General features: G+C 39.7%; 1 protein-coding gene across 7 annotated transcripts in view; it reads left to right on the forward strand.

The window, feature by feature from the left end:
• The window catches only part of LOC141500233 (uncharacterized), a 58340-nt gene extending 35770 nt beyond the window's left edge, over positions 1–22570 (forward strand). For all 7 annotated transcript variants that reach the window (XM_074203250.1, XM_074203251.1, XM_074203246.1 and 4 more), the window contains 2 exons: positions 6960–7140; positions 16984–22570. In XM_074203250.1, coding sequence (XP_074059351.1) covers positions 7008–7140; positions 16984–18923 — 2073 coding nt within the window. In that variant the 5' untranslated portion in view covers positions 6960–7007 and the 3' untranslated portion in view covers positions 18924–22570. The remainder of the gene's footprint in view (positions 1–6959; positions 7141–16983) is intronic.
• The last annotated feature ends 998 nt before the right edge of the window (positions 22571–23568 follow it).

Below are 23568 nucleotides of genomic sequence, written 5' to 3' on the forward strand. Positions count from 1 at the left end.
AAAGACTTTTATTTAATTCTTTTTCTGGGACTTTTAGATCATGGCCACAACCTCTTACCTTCTTGGCTTTCCACAGAATTGGCCATGCCAATTGCTATCCTAAATCATTTCATCCATCTGCTTTCTCAGTTTCTGCTTCTGGCTGTAGAATGTTTCTGGAGAATGTCCCAGAATTATACATACCCAGAACATGACAAATCTGAGCCATCTAACCCCAGCTGGGCCCACATTGTTGCTTGGCAGTTTTCTTATTAATCTCTTGTTAACTGCCCAGCTCATTATTCACTGAGGTTGTTCCAGACCTTGTTTTTAAATCCCACTATTATCTTCCCCTCCAAAACTCTCAGCAGATGACCTTGCCTTCTACTGAAAAAGATCATGAGAGGACATTGGATATAAACCTTCTCAACTTTAAATTCCTCCTCCTTGTACCTTACAGCTTGTCATCTTTCCCCCTCATCTTAGAAAATTGAAGACTTAAGGACACAAATAATCCTGTGGGATTAGAATGCACTAGAAAGTCCCACAAGAGTAGGTTGACCCCTGACTCCTGTGTTCACTCAATCCTTGTCCTCACTTTCTCCAGGACCTTGCTCCCATCTCCATTCTCCCCAACCCTACTAGTGGGATCTTGGGTCTCTTCTTATTAGCCTATAAACATGCAGAGAATTTTTTCCTCTTGAAAAGAATTATGGTTTGATTAGTTCTGCAGCCTCTTCAAAATGCCATCTTATTTTACTTTGCTCTCACTGCTAGTTTTTGGTTTTTTGTTTTGTTTTGTTTTTTCAAAGCAATGGGTTAAGTGATTTGCCCAAGATCATACAGCTAAGTAATTATTACTATCTGAGACCAGATTTGAACTCAGGTCCTCCTGACTCTAGGACCCGTGCCCCACTGCACCACCTAGCTTAGTTTTTAATAATAATGATGATGGAAAATAACTGACACTTATCTAATACTTTTAGAGTTTGCAAATATTTGAGTCTGAGGCTCTGCAAAGTTAAACAATGTGCTTGAGGTCACATATTTTTCCAGTAGGAGATTTGAGCCTTTATCTACCCAACTCAAAGACTAGTATAGTTATTCCATGGAGATATCCTTGATAACTGCCTCTTCCATTCCTTGCCTAGTCATTGTAGGCATTCCCTGAGCAACAGTCTGACTCTTTCTGTCCTTTCTTGTCAGTCTGCTACAGAGAATTTCTTTTCTTAAGAGTTCCATCCTAGGCTTTATGTAAATGAATAAAATCTATACCCCCAACCCCCTAAACCAGGCTGTGTTCACTTTTTGTGTGTCATGGATCCCTTTGGGTGCACAGTGATGTCTGTGAATCCTTGCTCAGAATCATATTTTGAAGTAATTGAAGGAAATGTTAAATCTCAACTAGAAAATAACAGTTTTCCCATCCAAGTTCACAGTCTCCCTGAAATCGGTAAATAGGCCCCCTTATGGGTCTTTGGGGCCCATGTTAAGAACTATGGGCTAGACCTATATTTCTGATTGCCTACTTAATGTCTCCACCTGGAAATCCTGCCTGTACTTCAAATTCAACGTGTCCAAACAAAAACTCATCATCTGTATAGTTAACAAAGCACTTTGTATAAGTATTGCTGTCAAATCATTTGCTGGGATCAACTTGTATGACCACAATTATGTCATAAGTCTCTTAAGATACTAAAATTCTTTTGCATCAGCAACTTCTACTTTCATTTATTCCAAAAATAAAAGAATTAAAATTAAATCCAATTATTAAATATGTTTGAGTCAGTAACAGAACTACATTTAGTATGCAAGATGAGATCATTTTAGGATCAAACTAAATACTATATATGATAATTTTATGTTTCTAAATTAAGCAAACCATAAAGAGCACAGAAAAATAAACATTCCAGGGACCTTAATCTTCTCTAAGTCTCCCCCTCCCCAACTATTTTTACTACAGACATCTTCTTTGTAGTGTCTTCCTTCCTTCCTTTTTTTTTTTGTCTCTACCTTTTCCTGTACATAGTGAACAAGTATTTATTAAGCAATTATATGTTAACCCTTTGCTAAATACTAGGAATATAAAGAAAGGCAGGGGTGGCTAGGTGGCGCAGTGCAGGGCTGCTAGGTGGCACAGTGGATAAAGCACCGGCCCTGGAGTCAGGAGTACCTGGGTTCAAATCCGGGCTCAGACACTTAATAATTACCTAGCTGAGTGGCCTTGGGTAAGCCACTTAACCCCATTTGCCTTGCAAAAATCCTAAAAAACAAAACAAACAAAGGCAAAAAAACAGTTTCTTCTCTTGAAGTGTCTAATTGGGTAAACATATGTGAATAATGTTTGTCCTTCATTCTCAAAGAAGACCATGACATCAAAGAGGTGATGCCATGACAAGCATGTGAATTAAATTTGAGTGAGGAGATGCTGTGAGAAGTCACCAGCCTCACTTTCTTCTCCAGAGTCGTCTGAATCCAATAGCCAGGTATGGATCAGGATGACTGGAAATGACTCTGGATGTGAGACAATGAGGGTTAAGTGACTTGCCCAGAGTCACCTAGCTAGTTAGTGTTAGTTGTCTGAGATCAGATTCCAACTCTGGTCCTTCTGACTCCAAGGCCAGTTCTCTAACCATTGCACCACCTAACTGCCTTAGCTGTGTATGACCAGCTATGTACAGGATAAGTGGAAGATAATCGTTTTTTTCAGAGGAAAGGCATTAGCATTAAGGTTAACCAGGAAAGACTTGTGGATGAATTTTAGCTGGGACTTGAAGAAAACCAGAGGAAGAGGAAAAGGATCAGAGTCTTGGAATATATCACTGAATATTAGTCACCAGACAGTCACTGAAATGCCTGGAATTTGAAGATGGAGTATCTTGCTTGAGTAATTATACATATGCATATATATATATGTGTGTGTGTGTGTGTGTGTGTGTGTGTGTGTGTGTGTGTATGTGTGTGTGTATATATACATGTATAAGCCAGTGTCACTGTGATGGAGAGGTGGAGTAAAAGTATAAGTAGTAGAGTGGAAAAGAAGGAAGAGATAATGTGTGAAGGGCTTTAAAAGTCAAATAGAAGATTTGATTTTGGAGGTGATAGAGAGCTGGGAGGGTATGATATGGTTAGACCCATTCTTTAGGAAGCACACTTTGATAGCTAAGTAGATAGCCTGGAATGAAGAGAGACTTTTGACTAAGAGACCAACCAGCAATTATTGCATAAATCCAAGTGTGAGGTGATGAGGACCTGTACTAGGGTAGCATTAGTGTCAGAGAGATAAGGAGATATAAAGAAGAGATGTTACAAAGATAAATTTAATAAGATTTGGCAATAGTGGAGGAGGTGAGAGAGAAAAAGTATTTGAGAATGCCATTTAGGTTGAGAGCTTTAGTGACTAGGACAGTGGTGGTACCCTCAATAGTAATAGTGAGGTTCAGAAGGGAGAGAAGTTTGAGTGTAAAAATAAATTCAATTTTGAATGTGTTGAGTTTAAGATGTCTACTGGACATCCAATTAGATGATAACCAATAAGCAGTTGATGATGTGAGGCTGAAGGTCCTTAGGAGAAAGGTTAGAACTGGATGATTAGATCTAAGAATTCTCAGCATGGAGATCATTGAGTTCATGGGAGTTGATGCATGTACCAAGTGAAAGAGTATATAGGGAGGTGGCTAAGGTGGCACAGTGGATAGAGCACCAGCCCTGGAGTCAGGAGTACCTGAGTTCAAATCCAGCCTCAGACACTTAATAATTACCTAGCTGCGTGGCCTTGGGCAAACCACTTAACCACATTTGCCTTGCAAAAACCTTAAAAAAAAAGAGTATATAGGGAGAAGGGAAGAGGACCCAGGACAGAGCCCTGGGGGAAACTCACCTTAACTTTTCATGCCCTGGATATCCAGTAAAGACTTGAGATGATAAAGTCAGACAGGTAGGAGTAGAGCCAGAATAGAATAGTGTCACGGAAACCTAGAAAGAAGATGAGATCAAGGAAAAAAGGGTGATCAACAGAATTATATTCTTCAAAGAGGTCAAGAAAGATGAGTACTAAAGAGAAGACCATTAGGTTTGGCACTTAAAATTATTAGACATTTGGAGAGAGCAATTTCAGTTGAATGATAAAGTCTGAATCTAGACTGTAGAGTGAAAAAGAGTGAGAGGAAAGGAACAGAAGGCAACTGGAAGCCCAATGGATAGAGAGCTGGGCTTGGGATCAGGAAGTTTAAGTTTAAATCCAACGTCAGTGACTGGGCAGACCCCTTAACCTCTGCCTGCCTCAGTTTCCTCAATGGATTTAATGAGGATAATAATAGCCCCTACCTCCCAGAGTTGTTTGGAGGATCATATGATATTTATAAAAAGCATTTATCCTTGTCCCTGGCAGTTCCTCCCTTCTCTCACCTCTCTTGGAGGCATGAATTATAGACACCCTTCTTAAGGAGGTTAGCTGCAAAAGGGAGAAGAGACTGTGGAAGGATAGAGGGATGAACAGACCTAGTGATGATTTTTTGAGGATGGGGGAGATATAAGAATGCATAGCGAAGCAGCCAAACAGAGAGAGATTGAAGATAAGTGAAAAGGTGGGGGTGATGGACAGGGCAATCTGCTTGTGATAAAATGGGATTGCTTGTGCAGGTGGAGGGAATTTGCTAAGGCAAAAAGAGCTGCTTCGTTGTATGAGATAGAGGTGATCTTGAGTAACATAAGGTGATGGGGGGGAGAGAAGAGGGAGCTCATGGAAACATCTTTGTTCCCTCTTTTCCTTTCCAGGGCCCCTCTCCTAGTTTGGGCCCTCCACCTTATAGACTAGTGTAATGGTCCCTAATGATTGTTCTAACCTGAGCCTCTAATGAATGTCCTAACCCCATTCATCTTGCTTCAGCTTTCAAATTAATCTTTCTAATTAACAATTTTGAGCATATGTTTCTTCTAATCTGAAAACTTCAGCAACTCCCCAACCTCTAATATAAAGTCTAAACTTGTCCTAGTGTGCAAAACTTTCACAGTCTTTCATAGTCTCCTGGGCTGAACTTGGGCATTTTTATTTCCCACATTCACACACATACTCTGCAGTTCTGCCTCCACACTTTTGTTCACTGTTTTTGGAACGGGGAGTGATGTAATCAGAGCTGTTCTTTAGGAAGATTAATCTGGCAGGGTGGATTGGAAGGGAGACAGCAGAGGCAGAAAGACTGGTTAGGTAGCTATTGCAATTATCTGGGAAAGAACTAACAATATCCTGAATTAAGCTGGTTGTAGTGGAATGGTAGACTTGGTGACTGGAGTAGGCAAAGGGGAGGTGAGAGCAGTCAAAGGTGACTCAAGGGTTTCTAGCCTGGGTGACTTGGAGGAGAGTAGTGCTATGAAGAGCGATATGTGACCAAAAAGATATCAACTTTCATTCATAATATAGTTTTTTTCATAATATAGTTTTAAAGGTTTGCAAATATCTCTTGTGATCCCCTAAACAACTCTGAAAAGTAGGTGCTAGTATTAGTCCCATTTTATATTTGAGGCAAAAAGATTAAGGTCATACAACTAATAAATGTCTGAGGGCAGGTATACCATTAAATAGGAGGATCATATATAGAGAGCTGGAAAGGACCATAGATAGGTTTTCTAACCCAACCCCTTCATTTTTCAATTAAGGAATGGAGGCCACAAAAGATTGTGACCTGCCCGTGGTCACATATCTAGGTGGGATTTGAACCCAGGTCTTCCTGGCTCCAAGTCCAGTCCTCTACCCATTTGAGTCTTTTTTGGCATTTGTAGATCATTTAAGTACAAAACACTTAATAGAAATGTTCTCTCTCTCTTTTTTTTTTTTTTGATGAGGGAAGTACCACTACTATTATTCTGATTTTGTAGATGAAGAATTTGAGACTGAAGTGATTTGCCTGTGATCATACCACTAATAAGTAAAAGAGTTGCCATTTGAACCTGCTTTGATCCTCTTTCCACTGCACCCTCCATCATCTTGATCCAAATGACAGTTCTGGAACTTCATCCACAGGCTAAATAGATAATACAACAGAATAGTTAATATAATAACTGAAGCAATGAATGTTGTTCTGATTAACCAGAAACAAGGGGAGAGAAGAGGATCAAGGGCAGAACCTCATTCCCACCCTAGAATGGTGGGAAATGGACCCAATAGAGGAAAAATGGGGAATTAAAACCATTAGAGGAATGAGAGAATTCAAAAATAACTCCTTCAGAGCTGGGGGGGTGGGGGTGGGGAGGGATCTGTGGAGCCAAGTAAGAAGATGACTCCAGAAAGTAGGAGGTGTTGGGGGTGGGGGTGGAGGAAGTTTACTCATGTTAGATGCTTCCAAGAGCTGAATCAGAATTGAGTCAAGACCTTTGGCTTTGGTGATGGTGGAGGACATAGATAACTTTTCAGAAAACAATTTCAGTGGAAGGGTGGAGGTAGAGGCCAGATTGAAAGAGGTTGTGGAGGCAGTGGGTAGTAAGGCAGGGAGCCTAGATTTTTAGGCAGTTTGTTTATTAAGAAGGGCAATAGACCAGGGGAAGAGGATGATCAAGGGAAGGTTTTGGATCAGAGAAATATCAGTATATTTGTAAACAGAAGGGAAAGAGTCAGTGGAAGAGAAAATATTAAAGATGCTTGCAAGGATATTTTGGACATACTATCCATCTCCCCCTCCCCCCACCCCCCCCTGGTCTGCTTTCCTAAAAACTAGCAACTTCCCTCCCTGGACCTATTTTGTCATTCATATTTTCCTAATGGTATAGGACCTGGGATGTAGTCCTCGGGCCAAGGCCAAGGATAACTTTCTTGTCCCAGTGCTGCAGCCTGCCTTCTCTAGCCTTCTTGCTTCAATCCTCTGAAAATGAAGGAAAGCTCAGGTCGTTCTCCCTTTCCTTTGTCCTGGCGGATGGATCCTGTGGTCTCTGCTCTAAGGTTGGGAGCTCTAATCAGTAATCACCAGCCATGTTCCTTTTGTCTCCAGGTTCCAGACTGTGCACAGCAACAGAGAGCCCTTGTTGAAGAAATAAAGATGGAAATGACATCCCTGGACCCAGGTCTGGAGTCACCCCCAGCTCTGCCCTGTGGCAGCGACTCCTCACTGGAGACCCAGCCTGGATCTCTGCACCCTGAGACCCTACTTCCCTTCCATGATCTCCCACCAGGTACTCAACTCCTCAGCTTCCTGTCCCCCTTGAGCACTGTGACCAATGAGGCTTCCATTTTCTCCCCATTTCTCTTCCCCCAGCTTCTTATTCTTAGTTGTTTCTGTTTTCAAGGACTCATTGGATTCTATTGGGCCTACTAAATCAAGTCTCAGCTTTCTAAGGATTGACCTTCAGGGCTGTTCACCTACTTCTCCCCAACTCACTCCTCACAGTGCTGGTTCTCCTGAACCCACCCACAATCCCAGCCAACTCCCCTGCTTAGGAAGCTTCGGTGGCTCCCCATGGCCTCTAGGATAAAAGAAATACTCCTGTTTTGACATCTAAAGCCCTTTATGATGTGACTCAACCTGTCTTTCTGGACTGATTTACCTTGACTCCCTCCCCTGGCCCTATCTTCTACCACCAATAATCACTGTGCCTGCCAGTCAAGCCTTCTTCCTTGCTTTCCCTTTCATATCCTTGTGTTTACCACCTCTGGGCCTCTGTCCCCTGCCAAGAGGGTTTCCCTGTTCCCTGCTGTGGCTCCACTCAGGTGTTCCCTTTTCCAAGTCACCTTTCCTGATCTCCACAGTTGAAAGTTAGTGCTTTCCCTGACCATTCAAAAATCATGATGGATTTACTTTGAATGTTCCCTATATTTACTTCTGTGTACCCATTGCTTTTTTTCAGTAGAATGTTAGCTCTGTGAGGACAGAGACTTGCTTCATTTTTTTCTTTCTACCATTAGTACCTGACCCCTAGTGGGCACTTCACAATGCTTTTTGAGCTCCCTCTATTACTCCTTTCTGACCCCTGTACTTGCTTCTCTCTGAGCATTCTTGTTGCCATAGGTCCTTCTACCCACTCACAAACTCACAACTCTCTTTTGAATGAATGAATGAATGAAAAAGCATGTATTAAGTATTTACAATGTGCAAAGCCTCTTGGCTGCAAACAGAAAAGTTAGACAGCCTCTGTTCTCTAGGAGCTCTCATTCTGGTGCTGTGAGTCAGCTGGGGAAGACTCAGTGGTTCTGAAGATGCTTTTCTTCAGAATCTTCTCCAAAAGTGTTTTCCTCCAAGGAATATTGTCTAATTCTACTTCCCATCCCTAAAAAGCTCAAGTTTTCTGTTACCCTCATTATTGTTTTGACCACATCTGTCTATGTTGTTGGGAGAGTGCATCCAAAAAGCTTAATTGAACCTGGCCTCATCAGCAACCCAAGAAAGCATGAGTCATTTTCACAGCTGGTCAGTTGTGCAGGGAGGGGCAAGTCAAGGCAGGAGATACAATTCATTTATTTATTTTTGAATTTTACAATTTTTCCTCTAATCTGGCTTCCCACCCCCACCCCCAAGAAGGCAGACTGTTAGTCTTTACATTGTTTCCATGCTATTCATTGATCTAAGTTGAATATGTTGAGAGAGAAATCCTATCCTTAAGGAAAAAAAATACAATATAAGAGATAGCAAAATTGCATAATAAGTTTTTTTTTTTTTTAATGAAAGGTTATAGTCTTTGGTCTTTGTTCAAACTCTACAATTCTCACTCTGGATACAGATGGTATTCTCCATCAAGGATATTCCAAAATTGTCCCTGATGGTTGCACTGATGGAATGAGCAAGTCCATCAAGGTTGATCATCATTCCCATGTTGCTGTTAGGGTGTACAAAGTTAGTGTCTCAGATTCCCCACCCTTCCAACATTGATCATTGTCCTTTCTGGTCATATTGGACAGTCTGAGAAGTGTGTGAGGTAGTACCTCAAGATGTTTTAATTTGCATTTCTCTAATCAGTAAAAATTTAAAACAATTTTTCATGACTGTGAATAGCTTTGATTTCCTCATCTGTAAATTGCCTCCACATATCCTTTGACCATTTGTCAATTGGGGAATGGCTTTTTTTTTTTAAATTTGACTCAGTTCTCTATATATTTTAGAAATGAGTCCTTTGTCAGAAATACTAGTTGTAAAGATTGTTTCCCAGTTTACTACATTTCTTTTGATCTTGTTTACAGTGGTTTTGTCTGCGCAAAAGCTTTCTAATTTGATGTAATCAAAATCATCTAGTTTGTTTTTAGTGATGTTCTCCATCTCTTCCTTAGTCATAAACTACTTCCCTTTCCATAGATCTGATAGGCAAACTATTCCTTTAATCTCCTAGTTTGTTTATAATATTGCCTTTTATATCTAAAGCCTGTATCCATTTTGATCTTATCTTGGTATAAGGGCAGAAGATACAAATACAGAATTTTCTGGGCAGGTGAAATCAAAAGAGGGTGAAATATTTTTTTAAAGATTTTATTTATTTTGAGTTTTATAATTTTCCCCCTAATCTTACTTCCTTCCTCCCACCCCCCACAGAAGGCAATTTGCCAGTCCTTGCATTGTTTCCATGGTATACATTGATCCAAATTGAATGTGATGAGAGAGAAATCATATCCTTAAGGAAGAAACATAGAGTATAAGAGATAGCAAGATCAGACAATAAGATATCAGGGTTTTTTTTTTCTAAATTAAAGGTAATAATCCTTGGTCTTTGTTCAAACTCCTCAGTTCTTTCTCTGAATACAGATGGTATTGCTGACAGCCCAAAATTGTCCCTGGTTGTTGCACTGATGGAAAGAGCAAGTCTGTTAAGGTTGATCATCACCCCCATGTTGCTGTTAGGATGTACAGTATTTTTCTGGTTCTGCTCATCTCACTCAGCATCAGTTCATGCAAATCCCTCCAGGCTTTCCTGAATTCCCATCCCTCCTGGTTGCTAATAGAAAAATAGTGTCCCATGACATACATATAGCATAGTTTGCTAAGCCATTCCCCAATTGAAGGACATTTACTTGATTTCCAATTCTTTGCCACTACAAACAGGGCTGCTATGAATATTTTGTACAAGTGATGTTTTTGCCCTTTTTCATGATCTCTTCAGGGTATAGACCCAGTAGTGGTATTGCTGGATCAAAGGGGATGCACATTTTTGTTGCCCTTTGGGCATAGTTCCAGACTGCTCTCCAGAAAGGTTGGATGAGTTCACAGTTCCACCAGCAATGTATTAGTGTCCCAGATTTCCCACAACCCTTCCAACAATGATCATTGTCTTTTCTGGTCATATTGGCCAGTCTGAGAGGTGTGAAGTGGTACCTCAGAGATGCTTTAATTTGCATTTCTTTAATCAGTAATGATTTAGAGCAATTTTTCATATGACTTTGGATTGCTTTGATCTCATCTATAAATTGCCTTTGCATATCCTTTGACCACTTGTTGAGTGGGGAATGGCTTTTTTTTAAAGATTTGACTCAGTTCTCTGTATATTTTAGAAATGAGTCCTTTGTCAGAAATACTAGTTGTAAAGATTGTTTCCCAGTTTACTACATTTCTTTTGATCTTGGTTACAGTGGTTTTGTCTGTGCAAAAGCTTTCTAATTTGATGTAATCAAAATCATCTAGTTTGTTTTTAGTGATGTTCTCCATCTCTTCCTTAGTCATAAACTGCTTCCCTTTCCATAGATCTGACAGGTAAACTAGTCCTTGATCTTCTAGTTTGCTTATAGTATTGTTTTTTATGTGTAAATCCTCTATCCTATATCCGTTTGGATCTTATCTTGGTATAGGGTGTGACGTGTTGGTCTACTCTAAGTTTCTTCCATACTAACTTCCAATTTTCCCAGCAGTTTTTATCGAAGAGAGAGTTTTTATCCCAATAGCTGGACTCTTTGGGTTTATCAAAGAGCAGATTATTATAATCGTTTCCTGCTATTGCACCTAGTCTATTCCGCTGGTCCACCACTCCATTCCATAGCCAGTACCAGACAGTTTTGATTACTGATGCTTTATAATGTAATTTTAGATCAGGTAGGGCTAAGCCACCTTCTTTTACACTTTTTTCATTGAATGAGGGCGAATTTTTTTAAAGAGTGCCACATAAAGGGAAAAGGAAAAAGGACTAGGTCAGAGATTAGTTGGCCCCTACTCTGAGAAAAGGGAATGAATCACCAAAAGAGATGAAGAAATAGGAAGAGAACTAGGAAAGTCACATTGCAAAGGCAAGAGGTTTTTATCATTTGAGAACCTCAAAGTTACAAGGGATCTCAGAGACTCATACCTAAGTAGGAATTTCTTTTATAGCATCCCAGCTTCTGTTTAAAATCCTTTGGTGACAGAAAACCTCTTACCTCCTGAGATATCCATTACACTTTTCTAAGATTCAGTTGTTCCTTCAGCTGAACTTAAAACTACCTCTCTACACTTTATACCCTATTACTTGTTTTTCTGTTTGAGTAAATAGAACACATGCTATGCCTTTTCCCCAGGACTGCCCTTCAGATACTTGAAGCCAAGTGAGCTGACTGGAAAATAAGCCATACAAGCATCTATTGAAGAGACTAAGAACTAGAAAACACTTAAAGAAACATGGTCCATCTTCAAATACTTGCAGAAGATGTGGAAAAATGACTAGTGTTTTAATTATGTTTAATTTTTGTTTACAAAAATCTATTTTCCTCCTACCATTTCTCCCACCTCTGCCCCTCTTTGGGAAAAAAAAAATTAAAACAGAAACAAAATCCTTGTTAGCAAATACACATGATCAAGTGTAACAAATATATGCCTAGGGACGGCTAGGTGGCGCAGTGGATAGAGCACTGACCCTGGAGTCAGCACTGCCTGAGTTCAAATCCAGCCTCAGACACTTAATAATTACCTAGCTGTGTGGCCTTGGGCAAGCCACTTTAACCCCATTGCCTTGCAAAAACTAAAAAAAAACCCAACACACAAAAAACCAAACAAATATATGCCTAGTCAAGCAAAACAAATTCCTCCATTGACCATGTCTAATATACATGTCTGTGTCTTATATTCATCTCCTCTCTTAATGACAAGTCCTGTTTTGCTTGACCTCAGGCAGAACTAGAAGCAATAAGTCGAAGTAACAGAAATGTTGATTGCAGCTCAATGTAAGGAAATCTTCCCAACAACTAGAATCATCCGAAAGTGAACTAGGCTACATGAAGAGATGGTGTGTCCACCTTTGGGAAGAGGTTTTTCAGTAGAAGCAGAATAATTATTTATGAATAACATAGGAGAATTTCCTCGTCCAGTAAGGATTGAACTAAATGGTTTCTGATATCCCTTTCTAGTTTTTTTTTTTTCCAAGGCAAATGAGGTTAAGTGGCTTGCCCAAGGCCACACAGCTAGGTAATTATTAAGTGTCTGAGACAGGATTTGAACCCAGGTACTCCTGACTCCAAGGCCAGTGCTTTATCCACTGTGCCACCTAGCCACCCCTGATATCCCTTTCTTCTCTTAGATTTGGTGCTCTTCATAATTGTAGATAATCAGTTATTCACCAAAGACAATAATAACACCCGTGGCCTCAGCACACAAACATGAAGAATAAAAGATAAACTAGAGTTTTTAGCCCAGGATGTTAAATACTGTCTTGTAAGTATTTCTGAGGCTTAATTTAATATATTTCATATTGGAATCCAGCAGTAGAATTGTATCCATTTGTCTAAAGAAAATGATAAAATAAATCCTACCCCACTGAGTAAGATTGTATATGGCAAAAGTATATTCATGAGAAGAAATCTTTTCACTATGGAATAGAAGCATGATGGTGAATACTTAGATAAGTATCAGTGGAGTGAGAAACAAAGTACATATGAAAGATATCCTACAGACCACATGGCCACAAAGATAAAATGGACAATGAGTTCCAGAATTATTTTACAAAATTGATGGGAGCTGATAAAGTAATGGGGTGGGGTGGGGGAATGAAAGAGACTTCAGTTATCTGGATATCTACTGGAACACTGTTAAAAGAGAAATACAAATTTTATTCTTTAAAAGAGAGAAAAAATGGTGAGGGGGGCAAATAGATTTATTTCTGAGCAATAAGGGAAGAGTGTTTTATCAAAGCAGACATTATGGCATCTTCTGGAGAAAGTGACCAATCTACTCATACCTAAGATTTGGTGAGAGAAGAATAGATTTCAAAGATTCCAGAAAGCATATAATTAGGATCCCATAGCTCAAAATTCTACAGGGAGATCTGACTTAATGGAATACCATGGTTTAAAGAGATAAATCCTGGTTCACAAATTATTCCAATGGGGAAAAAAGGAACTTTCAATGAGACCAATATGGTATACACAGGGAACTTGTTGACCAATTTAGATTTATTTTTACTAACATGGATTTTTAAAAATCCCCATCTAGAAATTGAAAGCAATAGTTGAGAATGAATGCCAAAGTGTAGCCCCAATCTGTAAGAACTGTGGCAGGAGCACTGATACTTAGAATAAACTGAAGTTAGAATAAACATCAGCAAGTAGGGCTCTTTTAGTCATATTGGGGAACAGATGAAGATCAAGGGAAGGGTCATATTACTTGGTGTAGATGATGCAAAAAGAAGAATAGAAAAGACAGGAATATATTCAATTCTTCCTTTTCCAGTTTTCTCTTTTAAGAAGTATTATCTTCGGGGCAGCTAGGTGGCACAGTGGATAAAGCACTGGCCCTGGAGTCAGGAGTACCTGGGTTCAAATCTGGTCTAAGACACTTAATAATTACCTAGCCATGTGGCCTTGGGCAAGCCACTTAACCCATTGCCTTGCAAAACCTAAAAAAAAAAAACAAAAAACCCCCAAAGAAGTATTATCTTCAAGCAGGATTAATAGATAGGGATGGGATCAGTGATTTTATCAGTATAGAGACCTCCCAGATCAGGAAACTCCTGATTGACCCCTTCTTTTACTAAAACTTTGAGAAGTTCAGTGACTTTTCCCAGGGAAATATATTCAATATGTGTCAAGGTAGGACTTGAACCCAAGACAAGCTCTCTAAAACAATATGCTTCCTAGAATAAAGCTGGTTAACAAGAAATTGAAACCAAAGATAAGTGAGAAGATGGTTAGAGAAGACCTAGGTGTCTTTAGTAGTTTGAGGCCAAAAGGCCCAGAAAATTTACATTTTGATTGCATATGCAATTGCTGAGTATTTTCAGTGATCTTTGAAAAATCTTGGAGAACCAGGCAGATTTTATATACCTGCAATCCCAGCTACTAAAGATGAAGTATCTCTTGAGCTCAGGAATTCTGAGCAGCAGCGACTTAATCCAATTGGGTGTCCTTACTAAATTTGTCATTAATGGATTCTTTTTTTTTCTTTTTAAAAAGATTCTTTGTTATAAAAAGATGACTGGGAGAAAGAAGTGATATAGGGAAAATTTAGTTACTATAAAAAAATCAATAAAAACTTTAAAACTTAACAGAGGAGTTTATATTTTACCTGAGAGGCAACAATAAGCCAAAGGAGTTGATTGAATAGGAGGGTGACAAAGTCAAATCTGTTCTTCATAATAATTAATTTGGCAGAAGCCTGTGGGATGGGCTGAAATAGAGACTTGAGTCAGGGAGATCAATTGTAAGGCCATTGCAGTAATCTAGTCAAGAAGTGTTGAGGGCCCTGATGGTGGTAGGTGTATGAAAAAAGAAGGAAGTGGAGCATGAGATGTGGTGGTATGTGAGAAGAGAGGAATTGGAGAATTAGATGTGGTGGAGGTAGAAATGGAAAGAATTGGCAATTGATTGGATATGTGGTGTGCAAGAGTGAGAGGAATCTAGGATAATGCTAAGATTCAAACTTAGAAGATTGAAAGAATGATTTCTTTGACAGTAATTGAGAAATATTAGAAGAGGGGACCGATTATGAAGTGGGTAAAATAATGATTTTGAACATGTTGAGTTTGAGATATCTCTGAAATACTCATTTTGAAATTTCTACTTGGTAATACAGAACTGAAGCTCAGGAGAAAGACTAGAACTGTATAAACGAGTCACCTGCATAGCAATGATAGTTAAACCCATGTAAGATAGGATGTTATGAAGACAAATATAGAGAAAAGAACATCTGGAAGAGAACCTTGGGGAAGCAAGCTATAGTCAGACAGATAAAATAAGGACCGAGAGAGTAGTGTCACAAAAAAAAAAACCCAGAAAGAAAGGAATATGCAAGAGAAGTGGGTGCCCAATAGTATCAAATGCAGGAGACAGATTGAGAAGGATGACTGAGAAAAGGTTAAGTGCAGTTAGGGGAAGGATTTGTCAAGATTGGGGAAGTAGGAGTACATGAAGAAGAATGAAAGGAGCTAGTAAGGAGAGGAACATGGCATGAATTGTAAGGTTAGGGACTTTGGTCATTTGGAAAGGAATAATAATCCTTCTGCACTAATATCCTACTCCAGTGCCAGAGGGGACATGACCCTGGGTTTCTGAAGGCAATTGTTACTGGAAAACAAGCCCTGCATATCCTATTCAGCTGAGCAGCAAAGACAACATGATATGACCAGAGTGCTAGTCAGACTCAAGAAGATCTGGGTCCAAATTTTGCCTCAGATACTTCCTAATTATATGATTTAGGGGGCAGCTAGGTGGCGCAGTGAGTAGAACACTGACCTTGGAGTCAGGAGTACCTGGGTTCAAATGCAACCTCAGATACTTAATAATTACCAAGCTATGTGACTTTGGGCAATTTACTTAACCCCATTGCCTTGCAAAAAAGAAAAAAAAAAGAGGATCATTTATCAAATGTTAGCCACAGTAGCTCATCACATTGTCCCCCAAGCATATTGTTTGCTTTTGTGGGAGGAGTATTCCCATTTGTGAAATCACAATTTCTTGAAGTATTGAAGTACTAAAGTTCCTTGTGTGCATTTAGTTTCATGGTTAAAAGTATTTTAGCTACAATATTTCTTATCATTCTCACACCCTATAAATTGTAGAACTCAGATATCTCCATTTTACAAACAGGGATATTGAGGGTCAGAGTTTAAGTGATTTGCCCAACATCCTATTGGAAATTAATAAGTTGATGGGTATGATTCTAGAACCTAGGCCTTCCAACTTTAAAGACAACTCCTTTTCATGGAGCATTCATTCACATATGGAAGGATTAGCTGCTGGTAGATAAAAGAGTTATGGAAGATGTGAGAAATTATGCATGTTGACTGTTTCATAAGGAAAGAAAAGGTAGGAGTAGGGAGCCTTTGAAGATTAATATGATTTAATTTGATATTTAATAATGATTTGAATTCTTCTCCATGAGTCACTGGAGTCTTAACTGAACCTCCTTCATGGACTTTCCTCATCAGCCTTCCTCTCCATACAATAGGACCCCTTTCCTCATTCAGGTCTTTTATTCACTCCTCTCTACTACCACTCTGCTCCCTTTCTCTCACCTCTGCCAAATTCTCTTTTAAAACAATAAGTCAAAATTATCTTAGCACAACCAAAATAGGTATAAGTTTAACCTGAAGTAATCTGGGTCTGCTCATTCTAGGGACTTCCTCCAATAGCCCTTTTGGGTGGAGCCAAAGGATACATGGTGAAGCTGAGAGAGAGTGGGCCAGGATGGGGAACAAGGAAGTTTGGGGCCCTGGATAAGCATTTTTTAAATGTATTCAGAGTATTGAAGGGAATGTTATCTTCTAGGTAACATTTCCACTTTGTCACCTTTATTTTGACCTCTTGTCCTATTCTCTGAAGCCCTTTCCACCCACATTTCCCATTATCCTTCTAAACACTTCTCAAGAACTCATTTCCTCTCCTCCTCTACACTTCACCAGTTCTTCAGATCACCCACCATTCATTCCCATCCTGTGTATTTTTCTCTGGGATCCCACTACCCTGTGTGACCACCACCCTTTTAGTCCTCTGTTTGCCATTTCCCCCATTCTTCCCTAGCCATGAGGATTGCACTTTAAACACATTGATTTCCCATAGAATTGTCCTTTTCCTACCCTAACAGTTTCCTCTCTTGCACAATAGAGACGAGGTAACATTTCCACTCTCATTCATTGTTTCAGATTGTGAGGCCAGCACTGAGTTCAAGTTGTTGACAGTTAAAGAAGAAATTTTTGAAGAGGAAGATTCACAAGTGGTGATATTAGAAAGACTCATAGGGGATGTCCCCCAAGGACCTGAATTTGGAGAAGGATGTGAACCTGAGGAAGGCTTGGAGCAACACTGGGAAATTCCAGAAGGAGATGGGCTAATAAAATCACTTTCTCAGGAGAGGGGTTTCAGACCAGTGACAACGGTCCATAAAAGTTCTCCAAGGGAAATTGGCCAGGAATGCTATGAATTTGGCAGAAGCTATAGTCTGAGTTCAGATCCTGTTACGTATCAGAGAATTTCATCAGGAGAATGGTCTCATCAGCTTGATAATGGTGACCAAAGCTTTAAACAGAATTCAGATTTAATTAACTACCCAACCATCCATGTATCTGAAACACCATGTCAATTTAATGAGTATGGGAAAATTTTCAATCAGAGCCCAACCCTTAATGAACATCTGGGAGGGCAGGCTGAGGAGAAACCCTATGAGTGCAATGAGTGTGGGAAGTCCTTCAGGGGAAGCTCAGATCTTATTCGACATCAAAGCGTTCATACAGGAGAGAAACCATATATTTGTAATGAGTGTGGAAAAGCCTTCAGCCAGAATGCAATTCTCAAAAAGCATCAACGATCTCATGTTAGTGAGAAACCTTATGAATGTAATGAATGTGGGAAAACCTTCAGTGTACGCTCTAACCTCACACGACATCAGATAAATCACACTGGAGAGAAGCCCTACATATGTAATGAATGTGGGAAAGCTTTCAATCAGAACTCAAGCCTTAAGAAACATCAAAGAATTCACAACAGTGAGAAACCCTACATATGCAATGAATGTGGGAAGGCTTTTAGGCGGAGTTCAAACCTTATTCAACATGAGAGAATTCATTCTGGAGAGAAGCCCTATGGATGTCATGAGTGTGGAAAAGCCTTTAGGCGAAGCTCAAACCTAATTAAACATCATCGAATTCACACTGGAGAGAAGCCTTTTGAATGTCATGAATGTGGCAAGGCCTTCAGCCAGAGTGCACACCTAAGGAAACACCAGAGAGTTCACACTGGAGAGAAACCCTATCAGTGTAATGAATGTGGTAAACCTTTCAGTCGAATCTCCAATCTCATCAAGCATCACAGAGTTCATACTGGAGAAAAACCCTATAAATGTAATGACTGTGGGAAAGCTTTCAGTCAGAGTTCAAGCCTCATTCAACATCGGAGGATTCATACTGGAGAAAAACCTCATAAATGCAATGAGTGTGGCAAAGCCTTTAGTTATAGCTCAGTCCTTAGAAAACATCAGATAATCCACACAGGAGAGAAACCCTATGAATGTAATGTGTGTGGCAAAGCCTTCAGCCACAGTTCAGCTCTAATTCAGCACCAGGGAATCCATACTGGAGATAAACCCTATGAATGCAATGAATGTGGAAAAACCTTTGGTCGAAGCTCCAACCTCATTCTTCATCAGCGAGTTCATACAGGTGAGAAACCCTATGAATGTAATGAATGTGGTAAAACCTTCAGCCAGAGTTCAACCCTAATTCAGCATCAAAGGATTCACAATGGATTAAAGCCCCATGAATGTAATGAATGTGGCAAAGCCTTCAATCGAAGTTCAAATCTCATCCACCATCAGAAGATCCACACTGGAGAGAAACCTTATACATGTACCGAATGTGGCAAAGCTTTCAGCCAAAGCTCACACCTTATTCAGCATCAGATTATCCACACTGGAGAAAGACCCTATAAATGTAACGAATGTGGAAAATCTTTCAGTCAGCGCTCAGTCCTGATCCAACACCAGAGAATTCACACTGGAGTGAAGCCCTATGAATGCAGTGACTGTGGGAAAGCCTTCAGCCAGCGCTCTAAACTCCTTAAACATCAGATAATTCACACCAGGGTGTGATTTTTTTTTAGTTTAATGGGCATGTAAAATACTTAATAACCAGAGAATCCAGAGCGATTCTCTTTTCTGACTTTCCTATCTTTTTCTCTTTCAGTGGCACCACATTTTCCCCATCATCCAGGCTGAAAACCCTGGACTTATTAACTTATCCCTCTATAGCTAATTAGTCATTAAGTCCTGTTGATTCTTTCTTTGATGTGTCTCATGTCTATGCCCTTATTTCTATTCTACCATCAAGTCTTTCTCTGGTACCCAGTATTACCTCTAATGTTTTTATGTTGTGAGCAGACAACCATTCTATGTGGGCAGCATATGGTGAAATGAAATATATAAAGAGCTTACTATTGTTATGAAATAAAATCTACCAAAATTTAATCTGACATATTTAATGATATATACTATTATTGCTGTTATTATTATTCTGCATGGTAACTAGACATAAGCATTTATACATGGATGTAATTAGTATTACTTTTACTCAACTAAACCAAGTTTTTACAGTTTTCTTCTTGTTTTGTTCATTCTTTAGCATTTTTAAAATATCATCAAATTTTCCTTATGGCATATACTGCTTAATCGTCATCTCACATATCTTAAAAGGGAAAAAAAATCACTTTTCAAGCTGTTGACAACAGCCGGAAATCTTTGTCCATAAGCAGCATGTTCAAATTCTTTCATCCTTCCATAGTCACATCTCCAAATGAGAAACCATTTTAAGGTAATAAAGATCCTGGAATATGAGACTGTAGTTGGGGAACCTGAATTAGGTGCCACCTACAAGCTCCCTTTTCTACCTGAATGACCACCTGGTGGCCTGGTGAAGGCATAGGGTATAATGAAAATCATCTATATCCTTGAGATCCTGAGCACAAGGGAGAAGAAAAGTAGATGGGTTCAGGCAGGATAGAAGTTTTTCTTCCCTTCCACCCCCCATCCTTGATAACTTTGAGGAGTGACTACCAAGCCAGACCCCAGTTCATTCTATGACTCAAGTAGAGAGCAAGGTTCATCCCTTATGACTGTCATCACTTTTACTTTCTCACCTATGATCAGAAGCATAACTAGAAATTTTTTTTTCACCCAAGGCAAAAAACATTTAGATGGCAACAGAGACACACTGGAGGAGTCAATCCAGGAACTGGGGGCTGTCTAGTCTTTATTCCTCTTCTCTCTCACTCAGAAGTTGAGAGGAAGACAGAGGCTAGGGAATGATTTCACTTTGGTTTAGACTTGAGAAGGTCTCAAGGGTTACGTGTTTCACCTAACATTGGAGCCAAATAGCTATCTTGTCCTTTTACTGAAGGTGTTCAAAGAGGCTAGACTCCTACCCTGGTAGCTTTAGCCCATTGTGTCCTCATCTACAAAAATATATTTGGATCCGATAGTCTGTCATTCTGTTTGGACTTGTAACAATTGCAAGAGCCTCTTATAGATGTAGCATTCTCTAGGATCACTTCCTGTTTTGCTGCACTATGATTCTTTAGGTTTTTTCTGTCCCTCCAGATCTCAGAGTTTGCCAGAATGCTCCCCTCAGGCATGTTCCCAGACACGATGTATCAAGGATCTCAGGACTTTGAGACAGTTAGGCTAAAACTAAAGCCCTCCCCTACCCTCAGGTCACACAGCTAATAAGTAGGAGCTCCCAAGGTCAAACCCAAATATTCTGACTCTGCACCACATTAAGCAAAATCCACATTTAATATGCCTTAACAGCCCTCATGGGCAAGGGCTGCTTCCTTAGTCCTTGTTCCAAACATCAGTCAATGATCACTTTAGCCATTTGGGGCCAGGATTGGAGAATATGATGCGTCAGATGAGGTTAGGGCCCTAAACTGACTCCATTATATGCTGTTATCTACATGAATGACAATTTTATCTTATTGAATGTCCTCTGTTTATGGCTAGAGCTGTTTTGATGTTTAATCATCCATCACTAGGTTCCACACTGAACTTATATAGCTTTACTTAATTCTGTTATTTGGTACAAAAATTAATTCAGGTTACTGGTGTAAGGAATGGACATGTTTTTCAAATTACCACAAATTCTCAGAGTTGGAAGGCACCTCAGAGATTGTCTGGTCCAAATTGTGCCTTTTGCATGCATGCCTCTTTAGAACACAGAAAGTATAACACTGAAGAAATCCAGGTAGGGATTGTCAGGCTAGAAACTATCAGACTGAGCTTTCTCTCTTAACTTGGAATTAATTTGAGCTTGGATCTGGTAGTATTCCTGCACATTTAGGGAAAAGAGAGAGATTGCTTCAGAGAACAGTAATGGTAGTGAAATTCGACATATAATTTTGAATACTAAATAGTGAAATGACAAAACTGCAGTTCCAAAAGCAGAGATTATTTCTTCTCAGCCTTTTTCAGCTCTAATCAAATGAAAAAGCACAGAATGGATTTTTAAAAATAGGATTACTCAATCAGAAGTGGGTAGATGGGGGTGGCTAGGTGGTGCAGTGAATAGAGCACTGGCCTTGGAGTCAGGAGTACCTGGGTTCAAATCTGACCTCAGACACTTAATAATTACCTAGCCGTGTGGCCTTGGGCAAGCCACTTAACCCCATTGCCTTGAAAAATCTTAAAAAAAAAAAAGGAGGGGTGGATGCTGGATCCCCACAGTGGTGAGGGTGGGAATGTCAAAGGCTCCTACAACTTGAGCACATTTAGAAAGTCAGCTCCTTAGAGAGAATAGAAGTATTTGAAGAGCTGAGAAGTCGAGGGGAATTAGATTTGTTTTTGGTTTTAGAGGGTAGACATAGCAATTAGAGGCTGTGTAGAGAGGCAGATTTCAGCTTCATTTATGAGAGAGGAAAAATCCCCAAATTAAAGCTTTAGCAAAGTGAAGAAACTTATTCTGGGAGAATTAGGCAGGGGCTAGATGATCCTTTAGGGATGGTAGGGATAAGGAGGGAGTGCAATTCTTATTCAAATAGAGGTTGGAAGGAAAAGACCTCTGAAATCTTAACACTGATTCTAAAACCCCTGAAGTTTTGTTTCTTTTCACCCAAACTATAGTAATAATGAAAGTACTGGGGTCTCTGGGGGGCTATTGACTGGCTGATCCCAGGAACCTCTTGCTGTCAGAAGTCAGACCTACAATTCTTCCAAAACCTTACATCTTGATGCCTGCCTTTACAGTGAAGAACCTCCTATGGCCTCCTCCCACAAGATGTGATGAGGAACACTAATAAAACTCAGACACAATACTTGTGATCATATTGGTGATCACAAGCCCTCATGCCAATTTCTTCCTCTTCTTGAAGAATTGGGGACTGAAGTAACCTCATCTCACAAGACCACAGGCCTTCAATAAAGGCTTTGAGGTCTCCCCTACCCATATCTTCAGTTCCCTGAATTAGTCCCCCTGAGACCAGAAATCAAAGAAGAAACAGGAACACAATCTAGAACTTGGGGCTCCTATCCCCAAACTCCTCTCTGGCCTGGGCACTGATTGACACCATGCAGAAGTTGCCTGGATTCCAAGTACTTTGGTGGGTACCAAAGAGAGAACATAGGCCTGTCAGTTCTACATAAATCATCCCATTCCCTGATGTCACTGAAACCTGAATGGGATGTTATACCATTGGCCAGAACATTTTCTGAAATTCTGATCCAGTGTGAGAAGGTACCATGATTCCCTCCATTCAACTAACACTATTATATATAGGTAATAGGGAAACAAAGATGAAAGAAAACATCCCTTATTCCCTAAGAATTTACAATATAATGGGCAGGGGTGGGAGGAAACAGGGGAAGGGTGGAGTATGACACATAAAAGTCTCATACAAGTAAAATGAATCCAGAACTGGTTAAACAGACTTCAATAGTAGTCACAACTTTAATGCCTGCTTGAAGGGAGACCTTTAAGATAATGTCCCAGATACTGATACTTCAGCAGGTCACTTAACCCCATTGCCTCACAAAAACCCCAAACCAAAAAAATTTAAAAAGTAAAAGAAAGTAATGCTTTTGATCTGACTTGCCTGACACAAACTATGCCCTGCATCTGCCTTAGGGTGCTCTGTTGGTTTCCTATTCAGCTTTAGAGAACTTATTTTAGACAAAAGTTATATTTAGTCACAATCACTGTAAGACCCCCAGTTAGGAATATTCCCAGCATCTAGTCACAGATTAAGCTCTCTAACTTTACAATTATCTCTAAGTTAACTCTAAAAGTAGGATTTTATAGTTGAAGCAAAAATCAATTTACTAGAAACACGGGTAAAGGAGTGGCAGATTGTATTATGATATTGGGGGAGAGATAAGTACTAGGTAGGGAGGATGGGCAAAGAGCTGATCTTTTCTCAGGACTTCTGTAAGCCTGGGTTCTTCTGCTCTGAGATTCCCATAGAGCCAAAGACGCTTTCTTCCACAATTCAGTCCCACCTTGGCTTCTCAGGAGCAGAATGAATCACTTCTCAACTACTTTATAATATATAGACAGCCTTTGGGGGATGAACATGTTTCCTCAGCCTGTTCAAACACAGTTTGAAGAACTTTTCACTTAAGGCCTAGAATTAAAATAGATTGATTAGATCCCTTATTATTTAATTTAAATAGGGTGGGGTTGAGTAAATCAATCATGCCATCCCTTCCTTATCAAGGATACTGACAAACTGAATAGTGCAAAAGATGAAGA

This window comes from Macrotis lagotis, chromosome X (genome assembly GCF_037893015.1).
Source record: "Macrotis lagotis isolate mMagLag1 chromosome X, bilby.v1.9.chrom.fasta, whole genome shotgun sequence".
NCBI classification, from domain to species: domain Eukaryota; kingdom Metazoa; phylum Chordata; class Mammalia; order Peramelemorphia; family Peramelidae; genus Macrotis; species Macrotis lagotis.